Genomic DNA, 17,045 nt, shown 5'->3' with positions numbered 1-17,045 from the left:
ACAGGCGGTAACAGCTGTTGGAGTATGCAGTGCACCCTGATGGAAGGTGTGATGATGAAACCAGTGTGACCTGATTTATTCGTATACAAGTGTCTAAAGAGGAGTCACAGCAAGTATTTCTGAATAGATTTTCTGGGGACTTGACATTGGAGGCCTCACTCTAAAAAAAAAAACACCCCAGGACCATCTTTTGCAAGGGGGCGGAGGGACTAAAATAAAATCAGCTGTCACTGTGTGCTTGTCGGACAGAGTTGAACACATAGTACTGGAGCTGGTCTCCATCACTGACTGGGATTTGCTTTTGCTTGGACAGACCCTGCAGGTCGGGGGTGCAGTGGCCTTCTTGTGGGATTCTACTTGCTGAGCTCATATTTTTATAATTCAACATCATCTTTCCCTGGTAGGTAATGAACATTCTCAGCTAGGTGCTTTTGTCTGTAAGATGAACAAAAATGTGTAAAATAAGTAAATGATATTGGCTTTTAAATTATATTTTTTATGACAATAATCATGGATACAAAGAGAAGAGAGGAGCATGAAAAACTAATCATGAATTCTTGATTATAGTCAATGATATATTTCCTTGTGCTGAGCAAACTTTGACTGAAAATTAAGAACATTGGATGAAAAATATAAATCAACCTGTGACTAAAATGCTTTCCTTGAATTTTTAGTTGAAGGAGAGACAACATTTATTATGTTAACTAATTCCAAAGAGATGCAGTATCAAGTTGTTTGTATGAAGGTTGGTTCCTCTTGCTGTCAAGACGACTCTATCTCATTGGCAGCAGGTCATGAGATAAAGAATTCTGAAGAGCAATTGGAAATACAGCCTCAAGTCCAAGGTCATCAGTGCAAGTTTTCTAGATGCTTTTGCAAAGGAAAACCTTGACCTCACTGCTTTCCTCCATATTTCACAGAGAAACACGACCCATCATGGTTAAGTTTAAAATAGGCTTGATTTATTTTTGTAAGTACATGGCGCCAAGATTACTTCACTTTCTTGTTATCTGAGCTCCTGCCCTAACTTAAAATGTCATATGATAGCCTGAGCCTGTTGACAGATTTGACAGAAATGTTTAGTTCCTACCACAGTCTTTAGAGTCTAATAAGCTTTTGCCTTTGATACGTCAACTGAAAAAAGCTACAGTGCAAGTCTCTCTTCTAAAGTGGAGATGTGAGATAACTGAAAAAGATTAATGTGTAACGCTTGCCCCTGCGTCTTTCCGCCAAGTTGAAACTGTGGCTCTCCAAATCAAAATGAGCCAGTGTGAAAAATAAAATAAAATGCAGTAGAAAAACAGATAACCAAGCCACAATTACACTATTTTGAAATGTCATTTTGTCATATTATTTAGAAAGCAGCCTCAATGAGTATCAGGAGTGTCATGAACCCAAAAGTCAGTTTATCGATTTAAAAGCCTTCCTTTTGTCAGAAAATTGTGACAGTTTTGATCTTACTGTCCTCCCAATGAGTTGGCTTTAAGTGGTATTCATGGGCTCTAAATCAGAGGGAAGCTAATTATTTTCTTTATGATGTTGGTTCCAAGAAATGTGTGGACATATTTCAGACATAACAACAGTCTGAATGCATATTTAACTCCCTTGAACACATCAGTACATTTTATATTAACAAGTTCTGAGGTGTAAATACCTTGCATTTATAGACAGAAAAATGTGTGAGCAGCTGACAGAGTCTGTGGGTGTTAGCAGTTTGAAATAAATAGTATTTTTTTCATGAGCACATTTCAATACTACTTACTAAAAAACTGGCTGATTAAGTTCCTGATGTGAATCATTCCTAAAGGGAAAAGAAAATGATAAAAGATTATACAACTTCTCGGGCGATTACATAAACCGTGTGATACGCTCCTGTTTTGTAAGTATGATTTGGAAGCAAGGATTGTAATGAGTGATGGCAAAACAGCTTATGTAAATCGAGAACCTCTTAAAAAGTGCAGGTTATAGTTTCACAGGGTCACCAAGCACCCGAGGTTATCCAAGAAGATAACTGGAAAAAGGAGGGAATATAAAAGGTGATACATTCACTTCACTTCAGACTGGCTCTAAATGTTTCTACTAAGGAGTGATGTATCTGAAATCACTTCAGATCATGATAATGACTTTGACATTGGATGATTGTTTACCAGCTTTTTAATGAATCGTGCACATTCTTTGAGTAACTGAATGCCATGGCACAGGTGTATAATTGATTTCATGTCCCAGAGGGGACTCATTAGATAAGCACCACCTGCACCGCAGCTGCACTTTGTAAGCAGCACTGTACTCATATTTTGCTGTCTCCTCGAATCACAAGCTGAAGACTGTTCTGTGCTTTTAGTGACGCATGTGGATAATAATCTTTATTTTAGATTTGCCACAAAAGTTAAACCAACCTTATATTTATGCATTTGTATTCAAAATCCACTATAAAGCTCTGACACCCTTAAATACATTTAAAGCCATGTGTACTGTGTGTGAGTTCTTAGGTATTGAATGACACCAAATAAAACACGTAATAAGCATTTCTCAAACAGTTGGCTTTTTGTGCCTTAGCTGCTGGCAGTGCAGGTTTAACCAGGGCCGGACATCCTGAAAGATTTAAACCAGAGGAATCAGGATTCACTCTGCAGACTCAGAGGTCATCCCACTGGCTAACTGTGAGGCCATGTACCAGGCAGCTGTCTCCAAGCGGGCAGACAACACCATCTCCAGCGGGGTACTTTAGCTTGTGCATGGACGTGTGCATTGTAGTCTCAAATACAGCAAGTAGCCACAGTATAGAACATGAAGAGCTGTCTACATTAAAAAATAAACTTTCTATTCGTAATTGCATTGATCAGTTTGCTTTCTTGTTGTACAGGAGTTTATAGCAGTGCAATAGAAGCACTGCGCTAAGCAGGCATTGTCACCATTATTGCTGGTGTTGTTATGCACTACTAGCAGACGTGCTGACAGTGTTGCATCTGTGACAGGGGGTCAGTAGTTCCATTAAAGCACAGTATGAATAAAGGGGATATATGAGATTTGTCTATAAAAGCTGATTAAATTGAAATAACCGCTTGCTTTACTTAGGAAAAGTTTTCAACAATAGTTATGTAATACTGAAAACATTATGCAAACACAATTGTGTGTAGCTTTGAACATAAGAAAAAAACTGCATGAGCTGCACCTCTCTTTACTGCAGCCTGCGCTGCACCAATGCCAGACAGAACAGTCCTATTAAGCAGCCATGTGCATGTGATTCCAGGTCACATAGAAGTGGAGGCAGTTAATGATGTTTCCTGCTTCATTAGGTTATGGAGGAGTCAGAGGTCTGTTCCCTGCCTGGGGGACTTGCAAGTGTGAGGAAACAATTTGAAACCCAGGAAACTGCAACATCCCACAATGTTACCCAGTTTCATTTCCAACACAGATCTGTGCAGGTACATTGATCACAGCTTTCAGCTTCATTAGGTTGATGCACAGTGCTCTAAAGGGATAAAAGGGTTCAAATCATGGTAACATTTGTCATGCCCGAGCTTGTTTCTGTTGCACTCTTACATTTAGCTTTCAGTAAGCATATGCATGCGGACCTTTGAAAGTAGTACTACATAATTTAGGCTGAATGTCGACAGTGAGGATCTTTGTACCTCTTGTTGCAACTGTTCCAGAGTGTGCATTTAAGTTGATGGCCTTGCTTGACATTTCTAACAGCTTCCATAAAAACATCAAGTGCATTTTTTACTTAGACTGATGTTCCTTTTGCTAGATAGAAGCTTAACAAAGCGATGGAAAGGAATTTCTCATTTGTTATTTTGCAAAGGCACAGCATGAGTAAACAGCTCAGTCTTGTTGCCTGTGATTATTCATTTCAAAATGCAGTCAGCAGTCTGGTCCTGCATCTCCCCTGCACGGTGTGCATTTGTCTACCGTTAAGCACTGACATCCAGAGGAAACTGAAGTGAAATCATTTGTGTGCCACTGACAAGGAGTGGAGATAATGTAGTGAACTGACACTTTGGTGTATATGTGTACATGTGTGGCATGAACAGTACAGTTTTTACCATGTTTGACAACCAACTCCTTCACTCTGACAGGAAATGTCAAACTCAGAAGTGACAGTGTCAAGCAGCAGCAGACAGGTCATCCCAGGCAGTCAGCAGCTAAATTTCCAAGAAACTATGGTACGCATAACATTTTCCTAATCACCATCTTCTTGCAATGTGCTTGCTAGTCAGATAAACATGCTGAGTTAAAACTAATCATTTAGATTATCAAAATTGGTGATTGTTTAGTACTCTTTTGATGTTCGAGTTGAGTTTAAAATATTCAAGATGTTGAAAAAAATGTATGTGTTGCACTTCAGGGACATTGCTGACTTGTTACAATTCTGTGTGTCTCTGTGCTATTTTTTTTACACCAATTTCATTGTACCATTTTCCATTTGAAACTCACTCAGGTGTCGTGCAGTGACAGCAATCTTAAATCCAGCTATGAAAACCATCAAAACGAAACAGGTGAGATGTTTTTAAGAAATAATCTCATTGTATGCCATTACTATGAACTGTCACTGCAGTTATGATTTAAACCCTGTTTTTGTTGTTTTGGCTGTACTGACTTTTAGAGGAAGAGTTTCCCAGGTATACTACAAAAGAGTTGAGGGATCGCTTTGAAAGAACAATAGAGGAGGCTGCTTCACACAAGCCCATTAAGGTAATAATTACCAGTTCAATTCAGCTGAGTGTTGTGTATTTGGTTCGATAGTCTTCTGCAACAAACAAGAAAAGTTTGGACAAAAACATCACTGTTTCCCTTTTTTATTTCAATAAGACAATCGATTCTGTGTTGAAATATTTCGAGAGATAAATGTATGAACATTTTCAGAAATAGACAAAGAAGTCCTTGCATGGAGGCAAAATGAAATGTGAAAACACTGGACTTTCACCAGGGAGGCTGAGGTTCAAGTTCTGCATAGGATAATTTTTTTCCCTTTTGATTCCTGTTTCACTCTCGGGTGGACTGCTATTCTGCTGTGTTGATTGTTCATGTTTAATCAAATTTTTACACTTTGTCAGAAGGTGTTACAACAAAGTCTAACGTAGCTTGCACATTACACAATGTTTAATGTGATGGATTAATACTTGGATTTGTATATATACTTAGAATTTATTTACCCACAAATATCATTTTTGTTCCTTACAAAGATTGGACGTGACATCAATCGATCTAAGTGGTCCTCAAATGTGACTCAAAACAACACAGTGACGAGTGAGATGTATGAAGCATCCGCTATTGAAGCAACACACGGCACAATCGCCACAGTGATGGTTGATGAGGAGTTTCCACCCCCACCAATTGATGATTCTGACTATCTTCCACCCCCTCCACCAGACTTACTACAAATGCCATCAGACGATGAAAATATTCAAGAGGACCATTACTCACATGAGCCTCAAGAGCCAGTAAACCTGTCCAAACACCCACCCAACAAAGAGGCCTTTTTCAAGCAAAGGGGTATGTCTGAGCTCAAACGTCTTTACAAGCACATTCATCCTGAAGTTCGTAAGAATATTGAGAAAGAGTTCTACAGTGAATGCAACGAAAGTGAGAACAACCAGATTGAGAGCCAAGCGTACACGTATGAGGAGGATAGCAGCAGTCCCGATGATATCAATGAAGAGGAATATGGGGAATGGGAGGAGATTCTCCCCGGGGAGGTGCAAGCAATGCGCTGGATGTTTGAAAATAAACCATTGGACACCATTAAAGATGAAACTCCTGATGAGGATGAAGACAACAATAAAATAAGTCAACAGGAAATGATATTTGGAAAAGATGTAAGACGTACAGCGTGGATGTTTGAGACAAAGCCGATAGATGAGGTGGGCTCACTGAGCACCAATTCAACAGAATACAAAAACAAATTCAATAAATTTGACAAGGGTGATGTTCGTGCTGCAGCTTGGTTGTTTGAAACCCAAACCATGGACTCTCTAAACAAAATGCATAAGGAGGAGGAATTAACAAAAGAGATTGTGTTTACTGAGGAGGATGGAAATGCTACCATTTACATGATTGACAATAGGTTCATGGAAAGCCTCGGCCACACTGAGACTATTGACGAGAGCCATCTGCTGAGCCTACGGTCAGTGTTAGAGGAAATTAATGGAGAAGTGAAAACTGTAACAAGTACTTTTGACACTCAGTTCAAATGCATCATCATGGGACAATCAAGCCAGATGCTGGAGATCACGTCTGTTCGCAAAATTGAAACTGAATTGGAAAACTCTATTGCTTCACGGTGGCTTTTTGATACCCAACCTCTGGATATGACAAACAGAGAACCTGCTCCTTTGAATCTTGTATGTAGCCTGTCCATGGAGGATAGCAGTAAAGGAAACTGGGGCAGGTGGTTGTTTGAGATAAAGACATTGGATTCTCTCAATGAGTGGGAAAGTTCACAAATGGAGAAGAGTGAGATAATCGGTGCCGATGTGCGCAAGCACTGCTTAGTCTTTGAAACACAGCCAATGGATTCTCTAAAGGATGACTCCAATGCCAAACCTCAGTCTATTGAAGACATTATTGGGGGCAATGTTAGATCTGCAAGAAACTTTTTTGAAAGCAGCCCTCAAACAGCTAGGAAGAATTGCCCTGAGGTTGGAAAACTTAAAATGCCAACAGTCGATGAAGAAATAAAAGGTGATGTGAGACACCAGAAGTGGCGCTTTGAGAGTCAACCTCTGGAGCACATAAGAGAGGACAAGAAAGAAGTTACCCGTACTGTGAATGTTGAGGAGGACCTCACACAAGAGGATGGCACAAGCTGCAGGGCAGACGTTCGCAAGAACTGCTGGGTGTTTGAAACGCAGCCAATGGAAACTTTAAAGGATGATTCAAATGCCCGGCCCTTGACAAAAGAGGAAATTATCGCAGGTAATGTGAGATCAGCCAAGCATTATTTTGAAATGAATCCAAGTGATGAGCTGAAGGAGTTGGCAGAGGTGGGCAAATTGAAAAAAACGATAGCACTTAATGATGAGATGGGTGATGTGAGACATCAGAAATGGCGATTTGAAAGCCAACCTCTGGAGCAAATCAGAGAGGAAAAGAAAGAAGTTATACGAACAATTGACCTGGAGGAAATTGATAAAGTGGATGTGTCAAACTACAAGCAGATCTTTGAGAGCACAGATTTAAACAGGATAGATGAATCTCAAAAGATTCACATAGAGGGTGTAACGTCAGGCTCTGTGATATCAAATAAGAACCTGTTTGAGTCCTCTGCGTTGTATGCCATGCAAGACAGCTCAGGGCACTTCCATGAGGTAAAAACAGTCCGCCGTGAGGAGGTAGTGAAAGGTGACGTAACCACATGCAAATGGATGTTTGAAACGCGGCCAATCGATCAGTTTGATCAAAGCATTGAAGAATACCAAATTATCAAGGGCATATCCAAACAAGAAATTGAGTCTGGCGATGTTAAAACTGCAAAGTGGTTGTTTGAAACACAGCCTCTTGATGCTATCAAGTACTTCAGCAATATCGAGGATGAAGAAACTGTAGAAACAAGTACAAGTCTTGATGTGGTGAAGGGGGATGTGAAAACCTGCAAGTGGCTATTTGAAACAAAACCAATGGATATCTTGTGTGAAAGAGTGGAGGTGAAAGGTGAAAATGAATCTGAGGAAATGCGTAAGGGAGATGTCAAAACCTGTACATGGCTCTTTGAGACACAAGCACTTGATACTATCCATGATGAGACAGAAACAGTTCTGAAAACAAGCACTGTACAGCAAGACGACGTTAGAGGAAAAGATGTGAGAGCGGCTTGTTTTCTCTTTGAGACAGAAAAACTGGAGAATCTCACTGGCGAGGAGACCGGCTCATACAAACGTGTCACAGAGATAGACATTGCATCTGGAGATGTCCCAAGGATGAAGTATATTTTTGAAAACCAAACATCTGATATTATGACATCTACATCTGATGAAGTGATGCAAAAGCTCAAGAGAGTTCAGACTGAGGACATACAAGGAGGAAATGTTGTGAACTCCAAATGGCTATTTGAAAACCAATCCATAGATACCATACACGACAGCCAAGAGGAATACATGAACAGCCGCACAGTGAGCGATGTACAAGGAGGCGATGTGAACAAGGGTCGTCTCATTTTTGAGACCTGCTCCTTAGATAAAATCAAGGAGGTCTCTTCAGAGACGGAGCTGATGAAATCGCAAAAAATTGTCTGCGATGAAGATGAGAAGGGTGATGTGAGAAATTACACCATGATGTTTGAAACTCAGCCACTTTATGCCCTTCAGGACAAAGAGGGCCATTACCATGAGGTCACCACTGTCACCAGTGAGGAGATAAAACAAGGAAATGTTGTTGGAACCCGGTGGTTGTTTGAAACCAAGCCTCTTGATGCTATTAAGGACACAGATGAGGTTTATATCATCAAGTCAGTCACACAACAGGATTTGCAGAAAGGAGACGTCACGTCTAACAAGTGGAAATTTGAGACTCAACCTCTTGATATGATTGCTGAAGAAAAAAAGGCTTTCATAAAAACTGTGGATGACATTCAAGGGGGCAATGTTACAATGAATAAACATCGCTTTGAGACCGACAGCTTGTCACTGGGCTCTGTGAGGACCGTGAATGTAAGTGAAATACAAAAGGGTGATGTCAGGACTGCAAAGTGGAGATTTGAAACACAATCCATGGACAAAATAAGAAGCATGAGCTCTGAAAATCTTATAGAAACCGTTAAAAAGGAGGAGGTTGCGCAGGGAGATGTTAAACATTCTGTCTGGCTTTTTGAGAAAAATCCTCTTGACCACATTAAAGAAGCAGATGAGGAAGGGGACATAACCATAGCTCCGGAGGAGATACCCAAAGCAGATGTAAAGACAAAAACATGGCTCTTTGAAACAACCTCATTTGACGACTTTAATGAGGCAAAAATGGAAAAGACTGAAATATTGGGCAAAAGTGTCAAGGGAACACTTGAGGAACTTTACAGTCAGAAAATGGTGAAGTCGAAGGGTATACTCATTGAAACTGATGAAATTGGCGATGTAAGAATGGCAAAATACCAGCTAATGAATAAGCAGGCTCCAGAGATTCAACGAGAGGAAGTCATCAGAGGAGATTTGCAAACTATAATGATGAACCTAGTGAATAGACAGGAAAGAAAAGAGCAGCAGATAGTCATAGATTCAGAAGAGAAGGGTAATATCAGTTCAACAGTGCAACAGCTATTCAGCCAAGAGAGAGCTAGCAATATTGAAAAGGAGGAAGTACTGCGTGGTGACATCCAAGAAGCTATAAACAACCTCTTCAATGAGAGCGGATCAGGAAAACATGGAATTCTCATCCAGGAAGATGAAAAAGGAGATGTACAGATGACATTATATTCGCTTCTTAACAAACATGAGAATGTTAATGTTGAAAAAGAGGACATTGTAAAAGGGGACATAAGGAGTGCTCTGCAAAGGCTGTCCAGCCCAGACAATCTAGATCAGGCAATGAAGATAAAAATAGATGAAACCGAAAAAGGAAATGTCAACTTTTACTCTACATGCATTGAAACTGGGGCTCTTGATTATCTTAAACAGCTCCATGTAGGACCCGATGAAACTCCACCTGACCCAGCAGAAAAAGAGGAGGTTATTGGGGGTGACATTAAGGGCACCAAACTCATCCTTGGCCATAATCAAATGCAAATTGAGCGTACAGTAGAGGATGTCATACCGGGAGATGTTCACAACACTGTGAAAGTTTTCATGTCAGAGCCAACGGTTTCACTGGAAAGGATCCAAAAGGAGGAGATAGTTAAGGGGGATTTAAGGGCCACTTTGAACTCATTGTCAGAATCAGTAAATCAGACAGTCATTGTGGAGAAAGAGGAAGTGGTGAAAGGCAACATCCCCAAAGCACTGCGGTGTTTAGAGAAGGCTCAAAGACGGCAGAAGGAGATGGAGAAACCAGATATTGTACCGGGAAATATCAAAGGGGCTCTAAGATCGCTTGAGAAATCAGCAACATCCCGAGCTGAAGCTGTTGGTGAGGATTTAGTTTCTGGAGATGTTAAGGCCACACTGAAATCTTTGGAATTGGCAAAGCAAACAATGAGGGAAGTTGAAAAGGAAGAAATTGTCAGGGGTGATATTCAGACAGCAAAGCAAAGTCTTCAAGATGCCTCAAATGAGAAGAGGAAGTGTCAACAAGACATTGATGTTCAGGGAGACGTCAGAGGGGCAATTCAACTTTTAATGGAACCTCCCCCCTCACCGAGGATGCAAAGGAGCTCTAGCTTTGAGGGTGATATGAAGGGTGATGTCAAAATGTCAATTAAGTCTTTATATGAGTCACAGGAGCAAACCCAGCTGGACAAAGAAGAAGTGATAAAGGGTGATGTTAAAGGCACTATTAAGTCGCTGCTGGAAACAGCACAGCGGGAAACTCCCAAAGTCAGGCATGGAGCATACAGAAGAGTAAAAGTCAAGCAGAGCCCTCCTGTGAAAAACCTGAACACTGATGCACATAGGAACATACAAAAGATCAAAACAGCTAAACAAGTTGAGATATCAAATGAGAAGCACTCTAATGAAGCTGATACTGTTACAATCAAGACATGTACTGTGGAGAAGTCTGCCCAGAAATCTACTGTGGTGGAGCACAATACTATAACCCAAAACCATGGCATCAAAACAGTCAAAACAGAATTTCGTAATCTTAAATCAAACCCAAAGGGGATGATAAAACTGGGTAAAACCAAAGTAAAAACTGATGTTTACATGTTAAAGCCAGAAACACCAGAGCCTGATCTACCCCTCCCACCCCCACCTCCACCCCTGACAGACAATGACCTCCTTCCTCCTCCTCCAAGTCCTCTTCCTCCTTCAGCTGATACTGACATTGATCAGCTTCCTCCTCCACCTCCCCCACTCACCGCTGAGCAGGACTTCCTCCCACCTCCTCCATCTCAACAAGAGCTGGAAAATATGCCAGCGCTGGTAATTCCTCCTTCACCAACAAAAGCAAAGAGGATGACTGTCAAAAAAGTGAAAGCTCCTGCTTTACACCCAGTTCCAAAGCTGGAGCCTAAAGTGGAATTCAGAGCAACACAAGAGGTGAAGGCAACGTCTGAGAAAAGTGTAGAAATAAGCCAAGAACAATTCAAAACAACTGCGCTTGTATCAAAAACAGTTTCATGTGAAATTCCTCCACCACCAGAGTCACCACAACCATTAAAGAAAGTTCACATTGCTCCAGTGAAATTCACTCCTCCACCCTCTCCTCCTCCCTTCATGAGAGAGAAAATGAGTAAATTTCATACACCTTTAATAAAAGCACAAGAAAAGTACCGGAAGATGAGAGAGGAAAGCACACCTCCAAGCACTCCACCTCCCACTTTCATACATGACTCAGTTAGCGCTGCTCTTGAAATGCTTTCCACGAAAGAGCATTCAAATTACAGCAGCTCAGGAATCATGTCGGAGAGAGATGAATCATCTGATGTATCCAAGCAGGTCGTGCCCTCAAATACAACACAGAGCAAAGCCAGCACTCACCATGAGAAAACAATTGTGGATTCTACAATTAAATCTTCTGCCAAACAACATATTGTATCCAGTGAGACTTCTAAGGTTGTCTCAATTCAAAAGACCTCATCTGTTTCAGCTGTTAGACAACACATGCATACCAGTACGCAGAAAACAGTTTCCGTTTCTTCCAAACAGTCTGCCTCATCTGTCATGTCTGACAAAGGCCAGACCTCAGTTACGGATGTTACAAAAACAGAAAACATGACTGCACAAGCAAAGAAAGACTCCAAAGGTTGCAAAACAAAGGACTCCAACAAATCTGAAGACACAAAAGAAAACACAACTCCTTCACAAAAGGCAAAACCAGAATCGGAGATAATTCAATTATCCTACAACCTTTCTGGAACAGAGAATGTCACCTCAAGCGAAAACGAGGAGTCCAAATCACCACATCATGATAACAAGAACAAAACTGATGATTCTTCTGCCAAAAGCCAAGAAAACGTTTCCAATCAGCCAAAGCAAACAGAGAAGGCAGCAGCCAACGCGAATGGAAAAATAGGCAAACAAAACCAAAAGGGGAAAAAAAACAACAAACAAGAAAGGCACGCAGAGATGAAAGTGTCCAGTGAGAGTGTTTCACAAGTTTTGAAAAAGGAGGTGAAGGAAGGAGTCGAGTTGAAGCAGGGGATAAAGAAAGTCATTCTGTCTCCTCCTCCTGCTCCTGCTGCTACGATGGGTGTACCTGCAAGCAAGACTGATAACCAACCAGAAACTCCAGCTCCTTCAAAAAAGAAAAAGAAATCCAAAAAGGCGAAAGGGGGTATACAGCCAGGCCAAGGAAAAGATACTCTCTCAGAATCAAAGACAGAAACAACAAACACCAAGAAAACTCACCAAGCTCAGGAAACAACCACATTCACCCAAAGTCACAAAAGTGTAAAAGAGCATGTTAAAGTGAAGACGGAAGTTATCACCACTGACAATCAGAAGGGAGAAGTGACGGTTATTCAGCAGAGCGCAGATGAACCACCAAAAGAGAGTAGAGTTGTCCCAATTACTGTGACAAGCAAGTCAGAACGAAGTGAACTCGTAAAATCCACAACAGGGAGAACAGAGGATTCTCAGAGGCAAGAGGTCCAAGTAGTGATCTCCCACATCACTGAGATACAAGGCATTTCCGATAAAACAGATTCTCAGACTGTGAAGAGCCTGCTAAGTACAGCGCCAGATATGCTCATGCCTCCGGAAAAGAAACGTGAGCTGAAAGAATCTACAACAGAAAGTGATGCTCAAAAAAATGAAGAAATTCTTCATGATGTAAGAAAACTTGCAGAGTCTAAAATTATACATCCAGCAGGCGAGACAATGGAGAAGCATGAATCTGAGCCAGTCTCTGAGAAAGCAGTTTCTGGCCCGGCACCAGGGATATCCAAGATCAGTGTTTGTTCTGCCAAGATTGAGAACCAAACCCAGTTGAGTACTTCACATGAAAGCAGGAAAGAAGAGGTCATTCTCTGGAAATCTGGTGACCTTCGAGCCCCCTCACCTTCTCTCAGGATGCGTTCACCCTCACCAATATTTATCACCATCGAGTCCACACGAAGAACTGACTCACCCCAGAGAGTAACTCCGTCCCCTACCCTGCTACACAGGCCACCCACGCCTCCAACACCGCCGCCACGCAGGTGTGACACTCCGACGTCACGCCTCACCAGAATCACACCTTCTCCTACTTTTGACAGAGCAGAAAATTTAGCTCGACTTAAAGACGCCACAGCGAAGCTCTCACGTGGCGTCACCCCACCCCCACTCCTCACCAATCAAATCCCAGAGAAGAAATCAGGGATTGTGGAATCGCCTGCATCATTCCATCGACAAATCAAAATTGATTCCCAGGTTGTGGAGGCTTCAGGGGCACTGACTGGAAGAGAAACACCCAAAGAGAGTTTATCTGAGGAGGGCCACCAGGCTGATGTAAAAGTAGGAGATGGAACTCATGGATTGAGTGAAAACAATATACAAAGTAGGTCTGAGACCCATGAGCGACAAGGCCAAAATGACTCAGATCTTCTGGAAGCTTTAGATGATTCAGAACCATCTTTTGCTACTGTCAAAGAAAAGAGAGAGTTTTTTGAAGAGGCTCAAAAAGCTGAAACAAATAAGATCTATGTGCGCAAGGAGCCCATCAGCATCCCTGAACGACTGGGCCCAGAGATGGAGGAGTATGAGGCAGAAAACGAGAACAAAGAAAGTGAAGAGCTTCTCGGGGCAGACTTGTCTGATCTTGTACACACATTTGAATCTCCAGAGGAGAAACTGTGTAGCAATAAAGAGCTGATCCCACGTGTAGGGCGCATTCGCAATGACTCTGAAAGCACAGATTGCAACAAAGAGACAGCAGACATCCTCAAACGGGAAATGCCAACTTTTGACATCCAGACGATTAAAAATGTTTTTGAACTGGATGAGCAAAGTTCTTCTGTCAAAGAGGGGGTGGTGGAGGATTGGGAGGAGCTTGTGTCAAGCCGGAGTGAAACAACAGCAGACACTTCAAAGAGAGAAAGGCCCCAAGATGCAAAGGGAGGCTCGAGGCAGAGTACCCCCCTCCCTCCACAGAAAAAGGAGGCAGATACTGTTCCAGCACAACCAGCAGGCTTCTCTGAAACCAAATCAATCACAGAACATTTCTCAGATGTTGATGAATTTGGTAACAAGGTCACTGGAACGGTGACCTCTGTCACTGAGCGCTCTGAGAGCACGTCAACCCAGCCGACTGTTTTTTCCTATGCTGATGCAGTTAAAAGGAAAGCTGCAAGGCGAACAGAAACATATGATGAAGATGCAACAGACAAGTTGCTGAAGAATTTCCATGAAACATGGACAGAGAGTGAGGCAGTTTTCAAAAATCTTGGATACACTGTTTGTGAGGAGACAACATCACAAGCCGTGTCACATCACATGAAGATCGTCTCAACGGGTAAAGACTGCATGGCATGAAACAGATTAATGGCATGGACAATGGAGGAAGGGCTTTTCTGGAATTACGAAAGTATTGTTTCAAACTGGCTTGACTGGACATGATCATGCTAACAGAGAGCGTGCCATAGCATTGCTAATTAACAGTTTTCTAGCAGGTAATTCTGCAAAGTTGAAACAATAGGTTGCAAAAAACCAGTGTGTAAAGCCACCTTGAAGTCAGTCACTAATGTACTTGTATGTCACTACGCAATGCGAGTTTTTACCTGATGAGTACCATGCATGGATAGAAATGGGCCGTGCATGAGCCATAGTGAATGTAGCTAACTCAGAAAAACAACACTGATTTTCATTATGTCTCACAAACAGGTTCGAGTTCCGAAGTCAGAGCTCTGCACGGTATGTCGGAGGAGAGCTTATCCGATGGATGCTCTGATAGTGGACAAAAAAAAGTACCATAAATCCTGTTTCCGCTGTGAGCACTGCAGAAATAATTTAAGGTAAATATGACATTCATTCAAACTTTTTTCTCTATTTGTCTGACATCTTATGTTTTATGTTGTGTGTTTTATGTTTTGGTACTTTTTCTTTTAGTTTTTTAATGCGAGTTCATCCCAGAACAGCAAAATCAACGATATGATGAATCCGGTTTCCACTGTGAGCACAGCAGAAATAAATTAAGGTGGCGTTCATTAATTTTATTTTATTATTTTCTTTTTGTAGCCTGGGAAATTATGTCTCTCTCCATGGACATTTTTACTGCCTACACCATTATAAACAACTCCTCAAGTCCAAAGGGAACTACAATGATGTACTTGGGCAGAAACCTCCCACTGGAAATGGTGCACCTATCCCCTCAGATGACAAACTTGAATGGAGATATTCCGTGAGCAGCATAAGTTCAGTAGACAAAACCCACAGAGGTGAACATGAAATGACAAAAACATTTGATGAAAGTAAACAACACTGCAACAAAATATCTGTAGTTTGGCCCCCACAGGTCGATCCCCCAAAGAAAGTCTTTCAAATAGAGGAAGATATTCAGCTAACTAAACCACAGTGGCCTCCTCTGGATAACTCCCCTACATCTCCCACACACCAACACAGAAAGACTGTTCCCAGAAGTGTCCTTTGAAATAAAATCTCCCATGTACAGAGTTTAGTCAAATACATTCAAAGACAAAGCACAGAAGGCTGAATGGAAAAAGACTTTGGAAAAGAATGGTTCTGTTGGTTCAATAGAGGAAGTGTTTGGTTGAAGGTTATGTACTTAAGTAATTTACAAGAGAAACACGACAAGTAAGTGTATGAAGAGAAACTGTGTATATACTTGTAAATGGTTTGGGAAAGCAAGTTGTTAAAGAAAGTGTAAGGAAGGAAGATGTGAATGTGTAGAAAGTGTTTACAGACTTGGAGAAGTGTGCCCGGACTGATGGGCTTATCCAATGTGTCATTTCCCATTCGCTGCAGTTTATCTTCATGTTTTTCCTGATGATGAGCAGTCACTGATGTAACTTTTAGAATTTTTCTTGTAAACCTGTTTTAAGCAAGTGAGCTCTTGGTTTAACCCACGACTGGAAACAACTTTCTGACAAAGTTGTGCTAGGCTATGGGATAAAATTACAAAGAAATTGCTGGTAAAACTCAACGGTGGATTTAATCTACTTTTTCAGTCGAGTCATCGGGTCATTTACCTTTAACTCAGCTGAATGTTCAAACTTTACATGTTCCATTAATCTTGACCACCCCAAAATAAAGCATCCATGCATAATATTAAATATAATTCGTACCTGTGATTTGTTTTCATTCTGAAATTAATTGGTTTATTAAAGTCTCCCCATTTTTTTGTTATCCGTGCTGGTTCAATAAAACTGTCTCAGTCTGTTGACTTTACTTTTGTATTGTTTTGTCAGGATTATCTTTCAACATTACATTTTTGCATTTGCCTTTTCTTAGCACCTGGTGTGCAGACTACTACAATCATCTTGGATTCTTTTTATTTATTATACTGAAAGTAAATAATATAAACAAGTGAATTTGGTAATGAACATGTTTGTTTTAGACATTTGTATCCTATTTTGAACAACAAATATTTTGCAATGAAAAATTGTATTTTTTAGATTTGACATTAAACCTTGTATTGTACAAGAACATTTCTGATTATGTCATGCTGTCAGGCTGGTTCACTTACTATATTGCATAATTAAAGGCAATAAAATGTTGAATTTCATTGTTTCCTTTGTCTTTTAAAGGCCGACCACAACTCAAGTACGTTCTCGTGTGAAATATGGTGCTGTTAGTCCTTTTCACGTGACCAATTTTGTTAGGACAATTTATGAAAGAAGAAATGTCATTTTAGAATCATTTCATACCCAAAACTTAATAAACAGAGAGGTTCCAAACTAATGTGAATTTGCATATCTGTCTGGCAGTGTGAAATAACAAACTTTTCTGACTAATGCTGGCTAAAATATTCGTGGCATTCTTAAGATAGTCTGACTAATTCCCTTGATGTCAACGACTGGTTCA

At 40.9% G+C, this 17,045-nt stretch overlaps 1 protein-coding gene across 1 annotated transcript; it reads left to right on the top strand.

Moving 5' to 3' along the window:
• The first annotated feature begins 230 nt into the window (after positions 1-230).
• Positions 231-16,746, top strand: xirp2b (xin actin binding repeat containing 2b). The gene is made up of 9 exons (XM_075479714.1): positions 231-400; positions 2,557-2,719; positions 3,297-3,425; positions 4,080-4,166; positions 4,442-4,499; positions 4,607-4,695; positions 5,187-14,517; positions 14,886-15,016; positions 15,240-16,746. The coding sequence occupies exons 2-8, from the start codon at positions 2,669-2,671 to the stop codon at positions 14,975-14,977; spliced, it is 9,837 nt and encodes a 3,278-aa protein (XP_075335829.1). The 5' UTR covers positions 231-400; positions 2,557-2,668; the 3' UTR covers positions 14,978-15,016; positions 15,240-16,746.
• Positions 16,747-17,045: the final 299 nt, after the last annotated feature.

Source organism: Odontesthes bonariensis, chromosome 12 (assembly GCF_027942865.1).
Source record: "Odontesthes bonariensis isolate fOdoBon6 chromosome 12, fOdoBon6.hap1, whole genome shotgun sequence".
Classification (NCBI taxonomy): domain Eukaryota; kingdom Metazoa; phylum Chordata; class Actinopteri; order Atheriniformes; family Atherinopsidae; genus Odontesthes; species Odontesthes bonariensis.
Note: the sequence above shows the minus strand (reverse complement) of the source record. Positions and strands in the feature narration are given on the sequence as shown.